Genomic DNA, 23,881 nt, shown 5'->3' on the forward strand with positions numbered 1-23,881 from the left:
TTAAGCCCATATACATATATTCACCCTCGTCACCAATTGGTGTAATCACACTTACTCGGTCATATTGTCAGTTGCTTATGATCGTGTTGTTATAAGATTTCGAAATTTTTCTTTTTTAATTTTCACAAAATTTCTTTGCACGATATTGTGGTTGTGCCCCAAAAAAGATTTTTTTTTATCTAATCCGTATTAGCCCAAATTTGTGTATGTAGATATGTTTTGATGTACACTTTTCACTCTTTCCTTCGCCCAGTCACTCATAAACGAAGATAAACTTTAAGCTCTATGTGAATTGAGCGCGATAAATTCCATACGTCTTTCGACTTGAACTGCGGGCAACTAACTGATGTTTTACGTTAATGGAAGTTAACATTTAGACGACTTCAGCAAAGCTGCTGCTGCTCTGCCTTTGTCGATCGAAGTCTTTGGTGCGTGAAAAGAGAGGGCGAGAGAAAAAAGATTTAGATGAAAAGAAATTTAATTTTGACTAATCAAAATGTCGTTTTCAGTATGATACTCTTAGCGGGAAAATTAACAAGTATATACGGCTGAAAATTCGGTCAGGCCGAATTTTATGTACCCCTACAACCATAGATTGCGTACAAATTTTTACTAAATACGGTAAGATATGTTAAATCCTCCTAACATTGTCTTTATTTCTAAATTTTTCCATATGACAGTGTTGCTAGGTGATTTTTGATTCTTCCCCCCCCAAATCTTAAGAAAAAACCCCTAAATTGGTCTAGGCTTTTTTCAAAAACCCCCAAAGAATGTAAAAAGTACAAAAAGGGGTCCCAAATTTCGTGAAAAAAATCCCGTAGTGATACACTTTAAAAATTGAATTTAACACAAATATATATACTGAAAGAAGAGTTTTCTTTTCTGGGAAACGGAATTTTGGACAAACTAAGTTTTCTTTTGATGCTAAAAAATTTTTCTTTGAAGTAAATAAAAAATAAAATTTGCTCTTTAAGAAAATACTTTATAACAAGAGAGATTTTCGTTTGTTTAAAATTTCGTCCCTGAGGAAATTATTTTTTATTTGGATGTAATTATACTATATGTATATCAATTTAACAAGCAGGCTTACTCTTAAAATGCTTTCAGCTGCTAAGTTCAAATACGATTGTTTTTAATTGTGTCAAATATTAAAAATGCCCTTTCAACAGAAATTTTTTGATTTAGGATCTTCTTCTTGACTTCCCGCTTCTATTTCTCATAATTCATGCCAAAATTGTTCCGAATTTGCTTGACAATTGCTCCACTTTAATAGGTCCAAGATATTTTTTTACCCCCAAAAATCCCCCCAAATAAATGGTACCCCTAAAAATCCCCCTAAACGTGAAAAAAACTAAATTTGGGGGAAAAACCCCTAACCTGGCAACACTGCCACATGATTAAGCTATTAGACCTAAGGTTGTTTTCCGTAAATAAAAAGACTTATTTTTTGCATTGTTCTTAACGTTTCGACAATTTTTGTTGTCTGCACTTTTTATACCCACCACCATAGAATGGTGACGGGGGTATACTAAGTTTGTCATTCCGTTTGTAACACATCGAAATATCGATTTCCGACTATATAAAGTATATATTCTTGATCAGGGATAAATTCTAAGACGATATAGCCATCTGTCTGTCTGTCTGTTTTAATCACGCTACAGTCTTCAATAATAAAGCAATCGTGCTGAAATTTCGCACAAACTCGTCTTTTGTCTGCAGGCAGGTCAAGTTCGAAGATGGGCTATATCGGTCCAGGTTTTGATATAGTCTCCATATAAACCGAACTCCCGATTTGGGGTCTTGGATTTATAAAAACCTTAGTTTTTATCCAATTTGCCTGAAATTGGAAATCTAGAGGTATTTTATGACCACAAAGATGTGTGCCAAAAATGGTGAGTACCGGTCCATATTTTGGTATAGCCCCCATATAGACCGATCTCCCGATTATATTTCTAGGGCTTCTAGAATCGATAGTTTCTATTTAATTCGCCTGAAATTGGAAATCTAGAGGTATTTTAGCACCATAAAAAGATGTTTAGGTATAGCCCCCATATAGACCGATTTCCCGATTTTACTTCTTGGGCTTCTAAAATCCGTAGTTATTATCCAATTTGGTTGAAATTTGAAATCTAGAGGTATTTTAGGACCATAAAGAGGTGTCCTAAAAATGGTGAGTATCGGTCCAGCCCCCATATAGACCGATCTCCAGTTTTTACTTCTTGGGCGTCTAAAATCTGTAGTTTTTATCCAATTTGCCTGAAATTAGAAATCTACAGGTATTTTAAAACCCTAAAGAGGTGTGCTGAAAATGATGAGTATCGGACCATGTTTTTATATAGCCCCCATATAGACCGATCTCCAGGTTTTATTCTTGGGCTTATAGAAACCGTAGTTTTTTATGCAACTTGCCTCAAATTGGAAATCTAGAGGTATTTTAGGACCATAATAAAAAAATAAAAAGGTATGCCGAAAATGGTGAGTATAGGCCCATGTTTTGATATAGCCATCAGATAGACCGATCTCCCGATATTATTTTTTGGGCTTCTAGAAACCGTAATTGTTGTCCACTTTGCCTGAAATGGAATACAATAGGTGTGCAAGAAATGATTTTATTGTTTAGGCTTCTAGAATCCGTAGTTTTTATCCAATTTGCCTGAAATGAGAAATCTACAGGTATTTTAGGACCTTTTTATCAATTTGCCTGAAATGAGAAATCTTCAGGTATTTGAGGACTCTAAATATGAGAGCCGAAAATGGCGTGTATTGGTCCATGTTTTGGTTTATCTCCCAAATAGACCGATCTCCCGATTTTACTTTTTGGGCTTTTAGAAACCATAGTTTTTATCAAATTTGCATGAAATTTTAAATCTAGAAGTATTTTAGGAACATAAAGAGGTGTGCCGAAAATGGTGAATATCGGTCCATGTGCACTGATAATGAAAATTGCTTGAAACTGAATTATAGTTTCCAGATTTTACTTCTGGTAATTATTTAAATAATGGGGGTAAAAATCTACAGATGGCGTTATTTCATTTTCTTGCACACTTGCACACGATGTTTATGATTCCTCTAAAACTCAAAAAAAATATGGGTCTTATAAATCCAGAATCTGATCTGGTCTTCATACACGCAAAAAAATAATTCTTTCCTCCCAAACGAAATTTTAGACAAACAAAGTTCGTTTCTCATTTGCTTTTCGCTGTAAGGTAGTGTATTTGGAAGAAAAGTATATACTTTTTGTGATAAACGTTTATTCTTTTCCAGGATGTAAAAACAATTTCATAAAGACTAGCTCAACAAAAAAAACATTATTTTCTTGCTAATTGCATTGTCTCTCACATCTTTCTCACATCCACGAGGATTTTTAGGCCTTAACACCTTTTCCTGTAATACCAACAATGTAGAAGAAATTATACGATTTTATAAATTTTTAAAATTTTGTTTACCTTTCGCCTGGACGGAGAATCGAACCGCGGACCATGCACATTGTAAGCCAAAACACTAACCACTGAGCTATGTACCTGTTATGGTCATCAATAGATAAATATCCATATAAGTTATATTTATATAGCATAGCTTGCGGCGCCCACGAACCGAATAAACAAAGTTTATTTAACAGAAACAAACATTTAGTTTGGCACCGTGGAGCAGTGGTAGCTACGTCCGACTCTCATGCCAAGGGTCGTGGGTTCGATCCCTGCTTCGGCCAAAGTTTTTTTTTTTTGCTTTTGTTTTTTTTTTTACATATATTCCAGATATATTCGGAAGATTCCGAAAAAATGTTCAACATTACATTGTACTATATTAAATTTTGAACTGTAAAATGTGTCTTATTAAAGACCTAAAGTCAGAAAAGAACAGTGTTTGATATAAACGAAATGGACTGTGTTGTTATTTCAAAAATAACTTTTTTTATTGAAAAAATAAAAATTTTGTAACAAACGAATTTTTTTGGTGATAAAAGTTTAAAATTTTCGAAGCAATTCAAAAAACTCTAACAAAAGAAAAACGTTTTCGGTACACGTTTTCCAAACGTTTTTTTTCTTTGCGTGTAGGTAAAATCTTTGAATTTATCTTCGGGAAGTGTACTGGTTGAACTGATCTGCTTGTCAACAAATCCCCCTGAAAATTGCACAGTAAACTATAATACTTGATTCATGGTGGTGGGTATTTAAGATTCGGCCCGGCCGAACTTTCTGCTTTATATACTTGTTTTTTTTTTTTTTTTTTTTTGTAAGTTGGTCCATATGGAATCTATGTTAAATTAAAAAGTAACGTTAAATACCTAAATAATCCACTTTGGTTGATCGGTTTACACAGACGAATCTATAAATATTTATGATCTGCTATGTAATTACATCGATTTCGCATGGTAATTACATCGATTGAAGTTTGTTCTGGGGATAGGTTTATATGGATGAACCAATTTTTGGATGATTATTAGAGGGTCGAACTGAACGAACGGTTTTTTATTAATCTGATTAATTCAATTTACTGTAATAAGTAATTATTACAAGTTAAGGTGAGTACTATGTTCGGATTTTTCACCAAAACACTAAACTAAAAGTACAAAAATATGTATGAAGACGATTATATTCCAAGGAATTGATTGCAAATAATTTTATATTTCTATATTAATTAATTAACAAAAGTAACCGTGGAAACAAGCTGTTTTTCAGCTTGAAAACTGAACATAGTACTCAGCTTTAGGTGGTAAAACAAGCCACTGTACAACGAAATTCAACGCCAAGTTCAGGATCCAGTAGGTATTCTGCTGAAGTTACTGATTTGGGCAATGACCAAAAGTAAGGCCCTAATTAATAGTCGATCTGTAGACGGGTCGACAGGCTGCGACATCTCTTTGACAAGTCAAATATTTCCTAAAGTAACGACATCATAAGGTGGTAGTCCCTCAACAAAGAGATTCAAGGAACGCAGAAATGCTTTGTTTATCCTAAAAGAATTAGGATCAGTCGAACCAAGCACGTCATTGCGGAAGAAAAACAATGCAAATAGGCGCAAGGAATTCTTGAAGCTGCCGAAAGGGAACGATCACCGTTGCCAAGAGATCAAAGATCACTTACCTCTTTAACCCTAGACAGCTTATCTACGTCTGAGAGACGTATGCGTTTTTAGTTTTTCGCTCTCCCTCATGAAAATGGGTACCAAAAATGTTATTTTTTTGTAACAATATAATTGGTCAAAAACGTGTTTAAAGAATAAGGATTCGTATATAGAATCGGTGTAAGTACAAAAATTTAAAACAAAAATCCACAAATTTTGTCCACTTGATGACAAACTATGATACGTCCCACAGACGTATGTTTAGCTTAACCGTGACTTTCAGTAGGATAAGCTTTCTAGGGTTAACTTGGCGTGGTACAACTTCTCAATAGTGACGGCGCTTTTCCGACGTAGTTTGTATATCTGTTTTCGACAAAGGTGGGGTTTCTCAGAAGCGCCGTCCAATTCAAAAAATGTTGGCAGGGCACAATTGTTATTGAAAAAGTAATTGCGAAAATAAAGTGATTTTAAACTCGAAAACCGAACATAGTACCGACCTTAAACTGCAACATAATACCCACCTATATGCTATATTTAATATCGAAAAATTGTCATTAATATACCTTTAAAAATTCTAAGCGAAAAAAACAATGTCAGCGCTGGTTTTTTGGTAATCTCCCAAAAATAATTAAGAAGCTATTTACTCTGGTATTTCACAAAATATCAAAATGATTCTCACTGTTGTTAAAAGAACAGTGATAGCAAACTACTTTCAAAAATTTTTGGTACATTTCCCCATCACAGTTGAAGATTGTTATTGTTTCGCTTGAGAGTCTGTGGTAGCGATGGGGATAAAATCGAACTCAATACAGCTGACATTGTTCGTTGATTTAACCGCTAGTGCTGATTTTTCTCTTAGAGCATATATTTGCATATAATAGGTTTATTATATGTACAATATTTTAAACTTTTGAATTTAAAACTTATAGCCTTACAAAATGTTTTAGCACGTTCTCTCTTGTATAAATGAAATGCTTTTGTTGCTAGAATATTAACATAACCAAATATTTGTTTTTGCCAGACTCATAACATCATTATTAAGTATAAGCATTTTTGAACTCGAGACCTGTTTCAGTCATTTGAATTGATTATACATAGGTACGCAGACGCTTCGACTGGCTTCGTTAATTGCTGCTTTCTTTTTAGCTTTGTATCCAACACGACTGGCTAATGTTACTCTTGAACTTTGAACATGCAACCAGATAATACAACAACCTGTTGCTGTAGTCTGTTGCTCGTTAAGAGATTGACCACAATGATGCAATATCCACTAAAAATCGTAGTATGTAGGTCGATGCTATTAAACCGGAAACTTCGTAGCCACAGACAACACGGTTTGTTGGCAGCAATACTATTGGTATCTCAATATCCAATATCTTAATGAAATATTGCCAGTTACAATGTTATTTGTGCACATAAAAAAATATCTAATGCTTTTGAATTTCATCCAAAAGACCCGACGTTTTTTAAAATAAAGGAAGCAATCTAATTTTAAATCAAAGTTTTACATACTTTAAATTATGACACAGATCGGAAATAAAATTTAAATGCACGACGAATCGTCCTAGTTTGAGGATGATGAATCGATAAAGATAAGAAAAATAAAATAAACATATATCCGATCTCGATGTGGCTGTTGATAATTTCTGCCGTATTTTGTGTCTCGACCTGTTCCTAGGAGAAAGGTGGATTTCCCTAGGAATCAGCCATGGTATTCTCCTGAATTGACAAGGCTCAGAAATGATTGGAATAGATGTTTTAGTCGGTATAAGAGGACGGGGTCTGATTTTGATTATGCTCGGTACACTGTCGCTAGGTCTCTATATAATGTGGAGTCAAGGGTGTGCTATGTTCGTTACATCGACAAGGTTAAAAATGACCTTCATTGTAACCCAGGGTCATTTTACGACTTTGTTAGGATGAAACGAAAGTCTTCGAATAGGTCATCGAAGATCCACAGGGATGGTGTAGACTTGAATGGGGATCAATCCATTGCGAACTGTTTCGAGGGCTATTTTGAGTCTGTTTATAGCGATGGTACGTATGATAATGATGGCTCACATCCCTATTTTATTCGATCGCTTGATCGGATGGCAATTCCATTATGATAGTCAGTCTGTGTCTGGTGGGGTTAAGGCGTCCACCAGGGTTGGTCCGGATGGGATTCCAGGGATAATTCTGAAGTTTTGCTCCGAATGTCTCTCTGCTCCATTGTCGATGTTATTTAATAGTTCATTGAGATTCGGTTATTTCCCTCTAATGCGTCGTCCAGAGTAGAAGTTATTCCGGACGGAATGCCTGTGTTTGTAAAGAATCTTACAGTGTGGCCAATCGATACGAATTGTCGGCGATGACTAAATAATCGACAAATGTGTTATCGATCCCATAAACAAGCAACAATATCGATTATGTCTTCGAGCATAACTTATAATGTGGCCAAGATGTCGTACTGTCGTCCTGATAAATTTGTAGACTGGATGGCTCATAAGATGGAGGAGTTCTTTTGTCGTACCGCTTCATAAGCCAGGGAGTCCCTTTGATGTGGGTAATTATAGGAGGATAGAAAAGTTGAGTGCTAATCCCAAGGTTTTTGAGAAGATGGTGACGTATGTTTTGTCACATGGCATTTCTTCGATATTGGATCCTTGCCAGCATGGTTTTCGTAAGGGCCTATCAACTACTACGAACTTAGTGGAATTTACTTCTCCTGTTATTAGTCAGTTTGTTGTTGGGAATCAGACTCATGTTATTTGTACCGATTTTAGTAAGGCTTTTGACCGGGTGAATCATAGGCTGTTGTTATATAAACTGGATAGGATTGGATTGAACGGTACTACTTTGGATTGGATTTCGTCGTATCTTGAGTGACGTACGCAAATTGTATCTTTTGGGGATTCCTATTCGAGGTGTTTTGATGACGCATCAGGTGTGCCTCAGGGTAGTCATTTGGGGCCTGTCCTATTTTTGTTGTTTATAAACGAATTACCTCCGAATTTTGATGTATGCTGATGATGTTAAGTTATTCTCCCCGTTCGATGATTCGGATCGAGAGCATTTATTACAGGATGATTTGGATAGCTTTGGTGACTAGTGTAGGGTGAATCTAATGGATTTGAACTTGAAGAAATGTAAGTTTATGCGATTCTTCAGTTCTAGGTCTATTGATGTACGGTATAGTAAAGGGTGATACGGTCAAAATTTGGTCAAGGGAAAACGCGTGTAAATCGGTGAAATCGTTTATTTAAAAAATCAAATTAAATTTCTTTTTTAAGTTCAATTAGTATAAAATTCAGGAAAAATATTCAGTTAGGCTTTCGCTTTTCCAAATCCGAATTGCCGGGCCTCACGCTCGACTCCTGCCATCCGATTTTTTACAGCCACCTTGTCCACCTTCTTCGCCGCAGAAAGCCAGTTTACCTTGAACTGCTGCTCGTCCTTAGCAGCTTTTTTGGTCTTCTTTAGGTTTCGCTTGACAATAGCCCAGTATTTCTCAATTGGGCGGAGCTCTGGCGTGTTGGGAGGGTTCTTGTCCTTGGGAACCACATGCACGTTGTTGGCGGCGTACCACTCCATGGCCTTTTTACCGTAATGGCAAAATGCCCAATCCGGCCAAAACAGTACGGAACAACCGTGTTTCGTCAGGAACGGCAGCAGACGTTTATTCAAACACTCTTTCACGTAAATTTCTTGGTTGACAGTCCCGGAAGCTATGAAAATGCTGCTTTTCAAGCCACAGGTACAGATGGCTTGTCAAACCAGATATTTCTTTGCGAACTTTGACAGTTTTATGTGCTTGAAAATATCTGTTACCTTTCCCCTTCCTTTTGCCGTATAAAACTCCTGTCCCGGAAGCTGCTTGTAGTCGGCTTTGACGTAGGTTTCGTCGTCTATTACCACGCAGTCAAACTTCGTCAGCATCGTCGTGTACAGCATCCGAGATCGCGCTTTGGCCGTCGTATTTTGTTTATCATCGCGATTTGGAGTCACTACCTTCTTGTAAGTCGATAGTCCGGCTCGTTTTTGACAACTGAAGAGTGAATTCCAAAATCAAAATAGGAGCAACATTCTACACACATACACCTTCAAAATGAGGGGTGTTCAGGGTTTTTAAATGCAAAATTGAAAGAAATACGTCAAGTTTATATTGATCAAATTTTGACCGTATCACCCTTTATACGGGGCTCGTTATTGGAAGATGTTGATTCTTTTGTTGATCTTGATATTGTTATGGATCGTAAGCTTAATTTTAATGATCATTCGATGGTGAATAAAGCATCTGGGGTTCTAAGACTCATAAAGCATTGAACGAAGGAGTTTTCGGACCCTTATATTACCAAGAGGTCAGGTCTTCTAGGATTTTATTGATTTTTAACGTTCGAATTATGCCTCGATAGTGCCTATTCGTAGGATGTGCATTGATTTTAAGTCAATCTTTCATCTAAGATTATAACTAATAAATTTTTGTTGTTGGTTATGTTAGTATTTAGTCTTGTAATGTAATATATCCGGCTGAAGAGTCCTTCTCTGTAGCTTATCTGTACATCCCCCTGCCACCACCCCGCAAAAGGAATTATGTTGATTGATAAGTTGCAATTCTGCTATATTCGGCGGATGCTCCAGCGTCTATCAGTGTTTATTGTTGATGGAGGCAGCGTGTCTGAAAAAAAACTGAAAAACTATCACTTTACTCCATTTGGTAGTTCGAAAATTGTTCTCCAATATACCTTTCACAATTTTAAGCGTAATAACTATGTTTTCAGCACTTCATTTTCGTTTTTATTTAAATAAATTATAATAAGATAGTTGCGCTTGGCGTTTCACAAAATATAAAATGGTTTGTAACAATGGTGATTGCAAAATACTTTCATGTGCATTTTGTACTTTCTGATACGCTTCCCCCATCACAGTTGGCGATTGTTGAAGTGTCACTTACGAGTCTGTGGTAGCGATGAAAATGAAATGGAACTTTGAAATGTTGGCAGGGAAATGAAAACAAACATATTCGCACACATAAAGTCATGCCGAAATCTATAGGAACAAGAAAATGCGCTTCAATTGAGTTAATTTATCTGCTTTATATTGAACTGTTTTAATAAAGTAACCGCGAACATTTTAACTCGAAAATCGAACATAGTATTTAAAAAAATTGTGCAATTTCAATAACAAATTTTCAATACCCACCTTAATGTATGAATTAATGCGATATTTGTTTTAGTATAGGCACCCTGTTGTTTCTGTTGTATAAGCACCCTGTTGTTCAGCTGTTAAATGTCAATATCTTTGTTTACCTTCAGATTGTCGTCTCACGTTTTGTTTTCTCATTCATATATATTCGATGGAAACCCAAGAGGAAATTCTAACAAAAACGGAAGTGTTACCAGGCTTAACACTGCAACAAGTACCACTGCCGACCAAGGACAATGATGACACACCTTTAATGTGTGTGAAATGCGACAAAACATTCAACTTCCCCAAGGATCAAGATGATTATTTGGCACATCTTTTTCTTGCCCATCGTTTAGTTATAGCTGATGTCGGTGATGTAGCTATAATCGAAGACTACTTAAAATACTGGCGTAAAGAATTTGAACACCATGATTTGGAAGAATTTTGTACCACAATGCTGCTGGACCAGTTGCCAGATGGAACGCCGGCAAGAAACGAGAAGTACTATCTATTAAGTGATGTTTTACCTAAGGATTTCGAATTAAGAACGAATCTTAAGAAACTACGATTAGAGAAGGCCCTAGCCCAACACCAATTTGAGTTAACTGATCGTACATTTAGCCGAGAATGTCTGTATTGTCGTGATGTCATAACAGGCTTGAGATCATTGTACCTGGAGCATTTGTTTAACAAACATTTCCTGCAATTGGGTAAACCGGAAAATCTCATCTACATAGATGAACTTTTGGGAAAGGTGCAAAGCAACTTAGAGAATCTAATATGTTTGTATTGTGAGAAAATATTTAAAGATCGTGTCACATTGAAGGAGCATATGCGCAAGAAAGCCCATAAGAGAATTAATCCCAACAACAAAACATATGATAAATATTTTTTGGAAAACTATAAATTTCCCGATACAAATGTGCAGCAGAAACGACCGAACCAAAAACAAAAGAGAAGAGATATAGATAATTCATCAAAAGCGTCATCATTGCAATTGGAAACGGATAGTGTGGATTTTGAACAAAGGTTTGCTCATCACAGTGACTCAGATTCAGACTGGTCCGACTGGAATGGTGATGGTGTGCAACCAATAAATTGTCTCTATTGTAATCAGCAGTCATCAGATTTTATTCAATTTAAAAATCACTTACTGCAAACCCATTCATTAGACTTTGATGTATTAATTAAGGATTTGAATTTCTATCAAAAAATCAAAGTGGTCAACTACGTCAGGCGTCAGTCAAGTCTTATGCGTTGTGTGACCTGTGACCAACGCTTTGAATGTCAGGAAGCACTCCTTAAACATTTACAAGAAGAATCACATTTTGGCATAGGTACTAAAAAGCAGTGGGATAAACCTGAATATTTCTTTCCTACATTTGAAGATGATGGTCTACTTTGCACATTAGATGATAATCCTAATGAAGATATGGATGATACAGTAGTACGTATAATATCGGAAGATCCGGTGGCGCAAATTAATAAAGACGCCGAACGATTGTCACTAGAGAATTTCAATTTCTTGTAGAAACAAAGTTGGCAAGATTACACACCTGTTTAATGGAACAAAAATTTAAACTTGATTGTAATATATGTATAAGTAATATTATAAAAAATATATATGTGTTACTTTAGATCTAAATCTAGATAAACTCGGTTTGTGTATGACTTAATTTAGTTTTTATAGGAAATTTTAAGTTAAAATTTTTAACATTTCATTTTTATTGGCAATTTTCTGCAAATTTCATTTCTATAGGAAATTTTCTGAAAATTTCACTTCTATAGGAAATTTTCTGAAAATTTCATTCCTATAGGAAATTATCTGAAAAATTCATTTCTTTAGTAAATTTTCTCAAAAATTCATTTCTATAGGAAATTTTCTGAAAGTTTCATTTCTATAGAAAATTTTCTGAAAATTTCATTTCTATAGGAAATTTTCTCAAAATTTCATTACTATAGGAAATTTTCTGAAAATTTAATTTCTATAGTAAATTATCTGAAAATTTTATTTCTATAGGAAATTTTCTGAAAATTTCATTCCTATAGGATATAATCTGAAAAATTCATTTCTTTAGTAAATTTTCTCAAAATCATTTCTATAGGAAATTTTCTGAAAATTTCATTTCTATAGGAAATTTTCTCAAAATTTCTTTGCTATAGGAAATTATCCGAAAAATTCCTTTCTATAGGAAATTTTCTGAAAATTTCATTTCTATAGAAAATTTTCAGAAAATTCCATTTCTACAAGAAATTTTCTGAAAATTCCATTTCTATAGGAAATTTTCTGAAAATTTTATTTCTATAGGAAATTTTCTCAAAATTTAATTTCTATAGGAAATTTTCTGAAAATTTCATTTTTATAGGAAATTTTCTGAAAATTTCATTTCTATAGGAAATTTTCTGAAAATTTCATTTCTATAGGAAATTTTCTGAAAATTTCATTTCTATAGGAAATTTTTCTGAAAATTTCATTTCTATAGGAAATTTTCTCAAAATTTTATTTTCATAGGAAATTTTGTCAAAATTTCATTTCTATAGGAAATTTTCTCAAAATTTCATTTCTATAGAAAATTTTCTGAAAATTCCATTTCTACAGGAAATTTTCTGAAAATTCCATTTCTATAGGAAATTTTCTGAAAATTTTTATTTCTATAGGAAATTTTCTCAAAATTTAATTTCTATAGGACATTTTCTGAAAATTTCATTTCTATAGGAAATTTTCTGAAAATTTCATTTCTATAGGAAATTTTCTGAAAATTTCATTTCTATAGGAAATTTTCCGAAAATGTCATTTCTATAGGAAATTTTTCTAAAATTTCATTTCTATAGAAAATTTTCTCAAAATTTCATTTCTGTAGGAAATTTTTCTAAAATGTTGTCAAAATATCATTCCAAGAGGAAATCTGTGATTTTTTACAAAATACAAATACACATCTTTTCAGGAAGGATCCTACGTTATCATTTCCATATTTAAAGACCTATTGTTTGTCATTCGTTTTTATTCTACTAAATTTTTACAATAGCTTTGTAAACCTAAAAATTAATTCTATATGTACACCATGTACTTTAAATAGCAGTACCACGTTCCAAATTCTGTTTAATTTCTGCTGTATGTTCACCATAAAATCTCTCAAGTTTCTTGTTGAATTTGGAATTTCTTTCGTTGATAAAGTCCACGTTGGCATCATCATTGTAGATACGTCTACGTGAATATTTCTTACGTCTATCAATTTGTTGTTCCAAATCTTTAACCATGTTAACTTGATTGTAATATATGTATAAGTAATATTATAAAAAATATATATGTGTTACTTTAGATCTAAATCTAGATAAACTCGGAATGTGTATGATTTAATTTAGTTTTTTTTTTTAAGTTTCATCAAAATTTCATTTCTATGGGAAATTTTGTGAAAGTTTCGTTTTTATGGGAAATTTTCTGAAAATTTCATTTCTATAGGAAATTTTATGAAAGTTTAATTTCTTAGGCAATTTTCTGAAAAATTCCATTTCTACAGGAAATTTTCTGAAAATTCCATTTCTATAGGAAATTTTCTGAAAATTTTATTTCTATTGGAAATTTTCTCAAAATTTAATTTCTATAGGAAATTTTCTGAAAATTTCATTTCTATAGGAAATTTTCTGAAAATTTCATTTCTATAGGAAATTTTCTGAAAATTTCATTTCTATAGGAAATTTTCTGAAAATTTCATTTCTATAGGAAATTTTCTCAAAATTTCATTTCTATAGGAAATTTTCTCAAAATTTCATTTTTATAAGAAATTTTCTCAAAATTTCATTTCTGAAAATTTCATTTCTATAGGAAATTTTGTCAAAATTTTTTTTTGATAGGAAATTTTGTCAAAATTTAATTTCTATAGGAAATTTTCTGAAAATTTTATTTCGATAGGAAATTTTCTGAAAATTTCATTTCTATAGGAAATTTTCTCAAAATTTCATTTCTATAGGAAATTTTCTCAAAATTTCATTTCTATAGGAAATTTTCTCAAAATTTCATTTTTATAAGAAATTTTCTCAAAATTTCATTTCTATAGGAAATTTTCTGAAAATTTCATTTCTATAGGAAATTTTCTGAAAATTCCATTTCTATAGGAAATTTTCTGAAAATTTTATTTCTATTGGAAATTTTCTCAAAATTTAATTTCTATAGGAAATTTTCTGAAAATTTCATTTCTATAGGAAATTTTCTGAAAATTTCATTTCTATAGGAAATTTTCTGAAAATTTCATTTCTATAGGAAATTTTCTGAAAATTTCATTTCTATAGGAAATTTTCTCAAAATTTCATTTCTATAGGAAATTTTCTCAAAATTTCATTTTTATAAGAAATTTTCTCAAAATTTCATTTCTGAAAATTTCATTTCTATAGGAAATTTTGTCAAAATTTTTTTTTGATAGGAAATTTTGTCAAAATTTAATTTCTATAGGAAATTTTCTGAAAATTTTATTTCGATAGGAAATTTTCTGAAAATTTCATTTCTATAGGAAATTTTCTCAAAATTTCATTTCTATAGGAAATTTTCTCAAAATTTCATTTCTATAGGAAATTTTCTCAAAATTTCATTTTTATAAGAAATTTTCTCAAAATTTCATTTCTATAGGAAATTTTCTGAAAATTTCATTTCTATAGGAAATTTTCTCAAAATTTCATTTCTATAGGAAATTTTCTCAAAATTTCATTTTTATAAGAAATTTTCTCAAAATTTCATTTCTGAAAATTTCATTTCTATAGGAAATTTTCTCAAAATTTTATTTTGATAGGAAATTTTGTCAAAATTTAATTTCTATAGGAAATTTTCTGAAAATTTCATTTCGATAGGAAATTTTCTGAAAATTTCATTTCTATAGGAAATTTTCTCAAAATTTCATTTCTATAGGAAATTTTCTCAAAATTTCATTTCTATAGGAAATATTCTGAAAGTTTCATTTCTATAGGAAATTTTATGAAAATTTAATTTCTTAGGCAATTTTCTGAAAATTTCTATAGGGAAATTTCATATCTATAGGAAATTTTCTGGAAATTTCATTCCTATAGGAAATTATCTGAAAATTTCATTTCTTTAGTAAATTTTCTCAAAATTTAATTTCTATAGGAAATTTTCTGAAAGTTTCATTTCTATAGGAAATTGTCTGAAAATTTCATTTCTATAGGAAATTTTCTGAAAATTTCTTTTCTATAGGAAATTTTCTGAAAATTTCACACCTATAGGAAATTTTCTGAAATTTCATTTCTATAGGAAATTTTCTGAAAATTTCATTTCTTTAGGAAATTTTCTGAAAATTTCATTTTTATAGAAAATTTTCTGAAAATTTTATTTCTATGGTAAATTTTGTCAACATTTCATTTCTATAGGAAATTTTGTCAACATTTTGTTTCTATAGAAAATTATCTGAATATGTCATTTCTATAGAAAATTTTCCGAAAATTTCATTCCTATAGGAAATTATCTGAAAATTTCATTTCTTTAGTAAATTTTCTAAAAATTTAATTTTTATAGGAAATTTTCTGAAAATTTCATTTCTATGGGAAATTTTCTGAAAATTTCATTTTTATAGAAAATTTTCTGAAAATTTTATTTCTATGGTAAATTTTGGCAACATTTCATTTCTATAGGAAATTTTGTCAACATTTCGTTTGTATAGAAAATTTTCCCAAAATTTCATTTCTATAGGAAATTTTTTCTAAATTTCATTTCTATAGAACATTTTCTCAAAATTTAATTTCTATAGAAAATTTTCTCAAAATGTAATTTCTATAAGAAAATTTTCTAAAATTTCATTTCTATAGAAAATTTTCTCAAAATTTCATTTCTGTAAGAAATTTTTCTAAAATTTGGTCAAAATATATTCCAAGAGGAAATCTGTGATCCATACAATTCCATATTGAAAGACCTATTGTTTGTCATTCGTTTTTATTCTACTAAATTTTTACAAGAGCTTTGTAAACCTAAAAATTAATTCTATAGGTACACCATGTACTTTAAATAGCAGTACCACGTTCCAAATTCTGTTTAATTTCTGCTGTATGTTCACCATAAAATCTCTCAAGTTTCTTGTTGAATTTGGAATTTCTTTCGTTAATAAAGTCCACGTCGGCATCGTCATTGTAGATACGTCTACGTGAATATTTCTTACGTCTATCAATTTGTTGTTCCAAATCTTTAACCATGTTATTTATAGCCGATGGCGTATCCTTAACCAAGCCATGGATTATTGTGTTTGGACCTCCATAAAATGCTTCTCCAAGTTCAGCCTTTTGTTTTTCATACTTTGCCATATCACGGGCGGGCATTGTTTTCACTAAACGATTATATTGGCGGGCAGTCTGAGCTTCGAATGTAGAGAATCCTAAATCGGGATTTTGTTTCTTTTTCTTCTTTTCTATTTTTTCAGCATCAATTGCCGAAACCTCAAGCAATTTTAAGCGATCATAATCTTCTCCTTTCGTTTTGGCCTCTTCGCGAGCTGTTTCGTCAGCAAGTAACCAATCAGCTTGACGCTTCCTGGCTTCCCAATTTTTGGGCAATTTATTTCGTGCATCTTCTGCAATAACTTCCTGATGGTTATGAGTGCGGGCCTCTTGTCTTAGTTTATGCAGACTACGTAGACGTTCCTTGCGTTCTGCCAGCTTTTGGGCAGCTGTCTTTTCTGTAGTGTCCATGCTTTGGGTGAATATAGTTTGACAAACGAAGAGCAATACTAGTAAGAATTTGATACACGGATTATGGTGTAGGGAAATTTGTACTCTAGCATTAATGCTTTGCACGCTTGTATGGAAATTCTCGGAGCTTTTCGTCTTTGAAATAAGTTAATTTGGGCTTTCTTCTATAATTCCTTCCGTGCTGGGTAAAATTATTTACAAATAAAGAGAATCAGTGTTGTCAATATCGTCGATACAATCAATAATAGAATATTGTCATGAATTAAATTCAATGGGACGTATACACGTTAATGTGACTGTACAGAAAGACATATTTTGTTGTACAACTTTTAGAACACCACGAATAATAATTTCACATTGATTTACAGCCTGTTTATGTATGTCGATCGAGCTCTATCGATCGACTGGAATGCATAGAAACAGCTGATTTCTGGTAATAAATTCAGCTGTTTGTGTCGATTTCAGTCGATCGATTGAGCTCGTTCGACATACAGAAACAGGCTGTTACCCTGCCAACATTGTTTGAATTTGGGGGCGCTTCAGAGAATCCCCACTACGTCGAAAACAGTCGTATACGATATCCAAAACTCCTCGGAAAAGCGCCTCACTATTGAGAAGTTGTACCACGCCAAGGTACTACAAAAAAGTATCGCATGAGTGCAATTATTAGGAGGCCTTCTGGATACATTTAGAAGGACGCCAATAAGAGCCCCTTCAAACAATCAGACAAAGTGCATTTTAAGATAGTTGTAAAAGAATCATTGTGGTCAAGTAAAACACGATTTTTAGATGTTTATTAATTTTATGAAACATTTATAAATTCTCATAAATATAACATTTATACGGCTATCACATCACATTTAACACATTTTTGTGCATTAATAAGAGATTGATGTTGAGTTACAAGTTGTAAGTTAAATGTTGTAGCGTCTATCAGCCAGTACTTTTAATCCCAATGGAGGCAGCGTGTCTGGAAAAATATTTGAAAAACTATCACTTTATTCCATTTGGAAAGTCAAAAATTGTTCACCAATTTACTTTTCACAATTTTTAGCGTAATAACTATGTTTTCAGCACTTTATTTTCGTTTTCATTGAAATAAATTATAAAAAGCCAGTTGCGCTTGGTGTTTCACAAAATATAAAATGGCTCTTGTAACAATAGTGATGGCAAAATACTTTCATGCGAATAGTGATGGCAAAATACTATCACAATTGGCGATTGTTGCAGTGTCACTTACGAGTCTGTGGTAGCGATGAGGATGAAATGGAACATTGAAATGCTGGCAGGGTACCGGCCTTAAAGGTGAGTACTATGTTCGGTTTTTTCACCAAAACACAAAATTAAAAGTACAATTATATTTATGAAGACGATTATATTTTGATCAAGTCTTGCCAAATAATGGATGGAAAAGATCCAAGGAATTGATTGCAAATAATGTTATATTTCTAAATTAATTAATTTAAAAAAGTAACCATGAAAACAAACTGGTTTTCAGCTTGAAAACTGAACATAGTACTCAGCTTAAATGGCGCATGTTTTTAGGTTGGAAGTGTTTGAACGATGCAATTATTTTTAAAAGACTCGACATTAATAAATGTAAGCATGAACTTATGGAAGGTTTTGCAAAACTGTTACCAGGGAGTAATGACGTTTCCTTTACTGTTAAAGTAAGCGATTTTTTGCGTGCGTACGTTATATTTGAATACGTTGACGGAAGCATTTTATTTATTTATTTAATCAACCAACGTCCTTCTGGACAACATGTTGATAGAATTCAATCAATAGAGCTCTAGTATTCCAAATAAAAGCTTAACCTTATAAATAAAACGAAACTAAAAAAAAAACTTAATATTAAAATCCTAACGCATAACCCTTTATACATAGTAAACAAGATACTAAAACGTATTGAGTTTGAAAATGTCAGTGAGATGGTAACTATTTGCATTATAGAGTAGATAAATAATTTTGGTTTGAATATCTCAAAACATGATCCAAACGGCTTAATAAAAGCTCATTGTGAATACCTAACCACTGTAAATAAAAAGAGAGCACAATAAAAAGTGGTAATTGACATCACTGTAAACGTTTTTGTTCTATTGTGAATGCATAAATAGTTGTAGTTGACAGGAAAGGAGGGAAATATATGAGGTTGTAGTCCAATTATTTTGTTTCCAATAGTCCTTAAAAATGCAACAATTCACTCGTAAAGAGAACTTTTTGATATCAAACACTCTCAACTGCGTTCCATATCTCTTACAAGGTCATTCAGTTCTTATGGACTTGCGAAATGATTGTTCCGTTGCTGGAGTTATCGATAATGCTGATGGCCACATGAATGTCCATTTAATCAATGCCGTATTCATCAATCGTCATGGGCAGCAAGTTCCCTTTGATCAGTTTATGGTACGCGAACGTATGATACGTCAAATACACATACCGTCAACGGTAGATATGGCTAGCGACATTAGAGATTGGTGTAATCGCGGTTGTACACGGAGGCCACCTAGATTCCAACAAAAGGGCAACAAGAGAACATTCAAACAGAAAAGGGCTGAAGAAAGACATAAAGAAATTCTTCAGGAATTGGATAAGAAGCGATCGAATGAGGATGGGTAAAGACATAAAGAAAATTTTCGGGAATTGGAGAAGCGCCCGTATGAGGATGGGTAATATTTATTATTTATTTTAATTTTCTCAAAAATGTTTGATAATATATAATAAAAGGATACATTGGAGAAATTATAAAAATACATTTTGGGTGTATAGGCGTGGGAAATTACTGCCCGAATTTACTTTACAAAAAAAGCCACTTAGAATGACTAAAGGAGGGGGTTTTTATGTGAATCCTGAATCTTTTAAAAGGCCAGATAATAACAAATCTAATATGCAAAACGAAATGGATACAAAATATAGAGAGAAAAAAATGAAAGGGCAAACCAGACGAATTCGATTTTCGACTTTTCTATCCCTACTTGGTTGTACTATTGTTGACGAGATGCAATTTTAACGTTTCGTTTATAACGAAACGTTATGTGTCGATCTAATCTCGTGGCTCCCGTCTTTGTATCCACCTGTTGAAATTACGCTAACTTTCGAACGAATATAGATATCCGCTTGATACTTTATACAATTTTCTTATTGATACAAACCATTGTGCTTAGGTTAGGTTAGGTATCAGGCTCACTTAGACTATTCAGTCCATTGTGATACCACATTGGTGAACTTTTATCTTATCACTGAGTGCTGCCCGATTCCATGTTAAGCTCAATGACAAGGGACATCCTTTTTATAGCCGAGTCCGAACGGCGTTCCACATTCCAGTGAAACCTCTTAGAGAAGATTTGAAACCCTCAGAAATGCCACCAGCATTACTGAGGGGGGATAATCCACCGCTGACAAACTTTTTGGTGTTCGGCCGAAGCAGGAATCGAACCCACGACCTTGTGTATGCAAGGCGGGCATGCTAACCATTGCACCACGGTGGCTCCTTTGTGCTTTACAGAGAGGGCTTATCGAACGCCCATATAGACAGCCGGCATAAGCCGGCTATCATGCGAAACCTTTTTTCGGAAGGTTCAAGTGTGGTTCATTGTTAGGTTTAATGAACTGCTTGAATTTATTCTGATAATTGATAGATAGATGTATTGCTATCATTTCTGAATCCCTCGTTTGACAGCTGAAGATTTATTCCAGTGACAGTTCTTTTGATTGTTTACCATCGCATCGAAAAGTTTGTGAACAAAGTTAAGGTTGGGGTTTACTTGTCAAAAAGGTCAGTTGAAAATGTACACCTTTGATTGGCCATCCGAACTCAAGCGCCGCTGATAGTGTGGGCCGCCGTAACGACAGATGGTTGGCGAATATTATCGGAAAAATGTCCTAATGACAGTTTATTGACCCTGCATATATAAACATTTAGATCGCAGACCATATACATTCCAACAGAACTCTATAGAAGGGAGCCACCGTGGTGCAATGGTTAGCATGCCCGCCTTGCATACACAAGGTCGTGGGTTCGATTCCTGCTACGACCGAACACCTTTTTTCGGAGGGTTCAAGTGTGGTTTTTGTTGGGTTTAATAAACTGCCTGAATTTATTCTGATAATTGGTTGATAGTTTTGCTGCAAGTAGAGGATGCTGATGAGGAATGTGGTAATTCCGAAACGTGCGTCCATCCAACCATCTTGCAGTCTATAGGGCTTTGCCCAAATAAATTTGACAAACATTATTTTCCTCTGTTGGTTAAGCTACACTTGTAGTTTAGTCAATGTATGGTTTTAAGCAGCAATAAAAAACAACAACAATAGAAATAAAACTTTGACAAAATTTTCCATAGAAATAAACTGTAGACAAAATTTTCCATAGAAATAAAATTTTGACAAAATTTTCCATAGAAATAAAATTTTGACAAAATTTTCCATAGAAATAAAATTTTCCATAGAAGTAAAATTTTGACAATATTTTCTAGAGAAATACAATTCTAACGGCCATTTTCATGTAGCTCAGTTAGGCTTTAACTGCCAGTTAACAGAGAGAAAAATGGAAATATCTTTTCTCCGGTTAACTTTAACTGAAAAATTTTCAGCAGTTAAGTTTCTAACTGGCATATGGAATATATACGCAAGATGATAGATATGTAGATATCACGGTTTAAAAGTTCGTTAGCTAACGTAGCACTAACGGAGCTTCATGAAAATGGGGGTAAGAATATTTTCTGGAGAAATAAAATTTTAACAAAATTTTATTTCTTATATTACATGTTAGCCTGATACCGAAACAGGCAATTGACGTCCAAATGCATTATATCTAATTATACAATTATTATTCGAGCTCTATGGACAGATATAGATTAAGGAACATGGTTAAAAGAGCCATTGAAAAGAAAACGCCAGATACAAATCTATACACGCCTGGACTGTACATGTTTCGGTTCGGGCGAATGAACCTTTCCACAGCCTTTAGTATAGATCTGGCTGGGAGAGATAACTCAATTTTGGGCCCTTTATGCTAACTCCTTATGGAGAAAACATTTGGGAAATTTCCTCTTACAAATTGAATCATCTTTTCTCCCACTGTACATCATCTTTTCATATAACTTACAAGTCCCTTGTCATATAACTTACAAGGACTTGTAAGTTATATGAAAAGATGATGTACAGTGGGAGAAAAGATGATTCAATTTGTAAGAGGAAATTTCCCAAATGTTTTCTCCATAAGGAGTTAGCATAAAGGGCCCAAAATTGAGTTATCTCTCCCAGCCAGATCTATACTAAAGGCTGTGGAAAGGTTCATTCGCCCGAACCGAAACATGTACAGTCCAGGCGTGTATAGATTTGTATCTGGCGTTTTCTTTTCAATGGCTCTTTTAACCATGTTCCTTAATCTATATCTGTCCATAGAGCTCGAATAATAATTGTATAATTAGATATAATGCATTTGGACGTCAATTGCCTGTTTCGGTATCAGGCTAACATGTAATATAATAAGCAACGATGAGCCCGTCGTAAAACTAGGAAAAACACTACTAATGTACGCGTTAGAATTGTTGTTGTATCCTGGAAACCAGTTTCTGTTAATTGTCATATGTTGTAGTTGACTGTAGAAACAATAAGCATTGTTCGACTGTTCACCACTTAGGTGAATTCTAACAAATTAGCTTTCTAAAAATAAATTTCGTGTTGTTGCATTACTATGTAACAAAACGAAATAAAAATAAGATTAAGGGACTTGTAAGTTATATGAAAAGATGATGTACAGTGGGAGAAAAGATTATTCAATTTGTAAGAGGAAATTTCCCAAATGTTTTCTCCATAAGGAGTTAGCATAAAGGGCCCAAAATTGAGTTATCTCTCCCAGCCAGATCTATACTAAAGGCTGTGGAAAGGTTCATTCGCCCGAACCGAAACATGTACAGTCCAGGCGTGTATAGATTTGTATCTGGCGTTTTCTTTTCAATGGCTCTTTTAACCATGTTCCTTAATCTATATCTGTCCATAGAGCTCGAATAATAATTGTATAATTAAAATTTTATTTCTATAGAAAAAAATTTTGACAAAATTTTCTATAGAAATAAAATTTTGACAAAATTTTCCATAGAAATAAAATTTTGACAAATATTTCTATAGAAATAAAATTTTGACAAATTTTTATATAGGGATAAAATTTTGACAAAATTTTCGAGAGCAATAAAATTGTGCCAAAATTATATTTCTATAGAAAAAAATTTTGACAAAATTTTCTATAGAAATAAAATTTAGAGAAAATTTTCCATGGAAATAAAATTTTGAAAAAATTTTCCATAGAAATAAAACTTTGACAAAATTTTCCATATAAATAAAATTTTGACAAAATTTTCTATAGAAATAAAATTTTGACAAAATTTTCTATAGAAATAAAATTTTGACAAAATTTTCTATAGAAATAAAATTTTGACAAAATTTTCTAAAGAAATAAAATTTTGACAAAATTTTCCATAAAAATAAAATTTTGACACAATTTTCTATAGAAATAAAATTTTGACACAATTTTCTATAGAAATAAAATTTGGCAATATTTTCTAGAGAAATAAAATTTTGCAAAAACCAATAGATGTAAAATTTTGAAAAAAAAAAAATCTATAGAAATAAAATTTTGGCAAAATTTTCTATGGAAATAAAATATTGACAAAAAATTCTAGAGAAATAAAATTTTGACAAAATTTTCCAGGGAATCAAAATTTTTGACAAAATTTTCTATAGAAATAAAATTTTGCAATTTTGTAGCACTTTCTTCCAATTTTGGTAGATAGTAGGCTCTAGTAGCAACCGTGCCATGTAGTCAAAATAAATCCCGAATTGGAATCGGAAATTTTGACAATATTTTCTAGAGAAAAAAATTTTCTAAAGAACTATAATTTTGACAAAATTTTCTACAGAACGAAAATTTTGAAAAAATTTTCTATAGAAATAAAATTTTGACAAAATTTTC

At 32.6% G+C, this 23,881-nt stretch overlaps 3 protein-coding genes across 4 annotated transcripts in view; 2 read left to right on the plus strand and 1 right to left on the minus strand.

Moving 5' to 3' along the window:
- LOC142241559 (zinc finger protein 277) overlaps nucleotides 1–11,885 on the plus strand; it is a 62,810-nt gene extending 50,925 nt beyond the window's left edge. The window contains exon 2 of the mRNA XM_075313352.1: nucleotides 10,359–11,885. Within this exon, the coding sequence (XP_075169467.1) occupies nucleotides 10,359–11,761 (1,403 nt within the window). The 3' untranslated portion in view covers nucleotides 11,762–11,885. The remainder of the gene's footprint in view (nucleotides 1–10,358) is intronic.
- Nucleotides 11,886–16,145: 4,260 nt separating this feature from the next.
- Nucleotides 16,146–17,128, minus strand: LOC142240595 (pre-mRNA-splicing factor Syf2). Its single transcript, XM_075312299.1, has one exon. It carries the CDS (start codon nucleotides 16,909–16,911, stop codon nucleotides 16,231–16,233), a length of 681 nt encoding a protein of 226 aa, XP_075168414.1. The 5' UTR covers nucleotides 16,912–17,128; the 3' UTR covers nucleotides 16,146–16,230.
- Nucleotides 17,129–19,027: 1,899 nt separating this feature from the next.
- Nucleotides 19,028–23,881, plus strand: part of Lsm10 (U7 small nuclear RNA associated Lsm10) — a 41,560-nt gene continuing 36,706 nt past the window's right edge. Inside the window, exon 1 of one of the 2 annotated variants that reach the window (XR_012722718.1) lies at nucleotides 19,028–19,580. Coding sequence is in view for 1 of the 2 variants with exons in the window: in XM_075310047.1 (XP_075166162.1) it covers nucleotides 19,102–19,530 (429 nt within the window). In the remaining variant the exon portion in view is untranslated. Of the gene's footprint in view, nucleotides 19,663–23,881 lie in introns of those variants that run through there. The other variant, XM_075310047.1, reaches the window with a different exon arrangement.

This window comes from Haematobia irritans, chromosome 5, assembly GCF_050003625.1.
Source record: "Haematobia irritans isolate KBUSLIRL chromosome 5, ASM5000362v1, whole genome shotgun sequence".
Lineage (NCBI taxonomy): Eukaryota > Metazoa > Arthropoda > Insecta > Diptera > Muscidae > Haematobia > Haematobia irritans.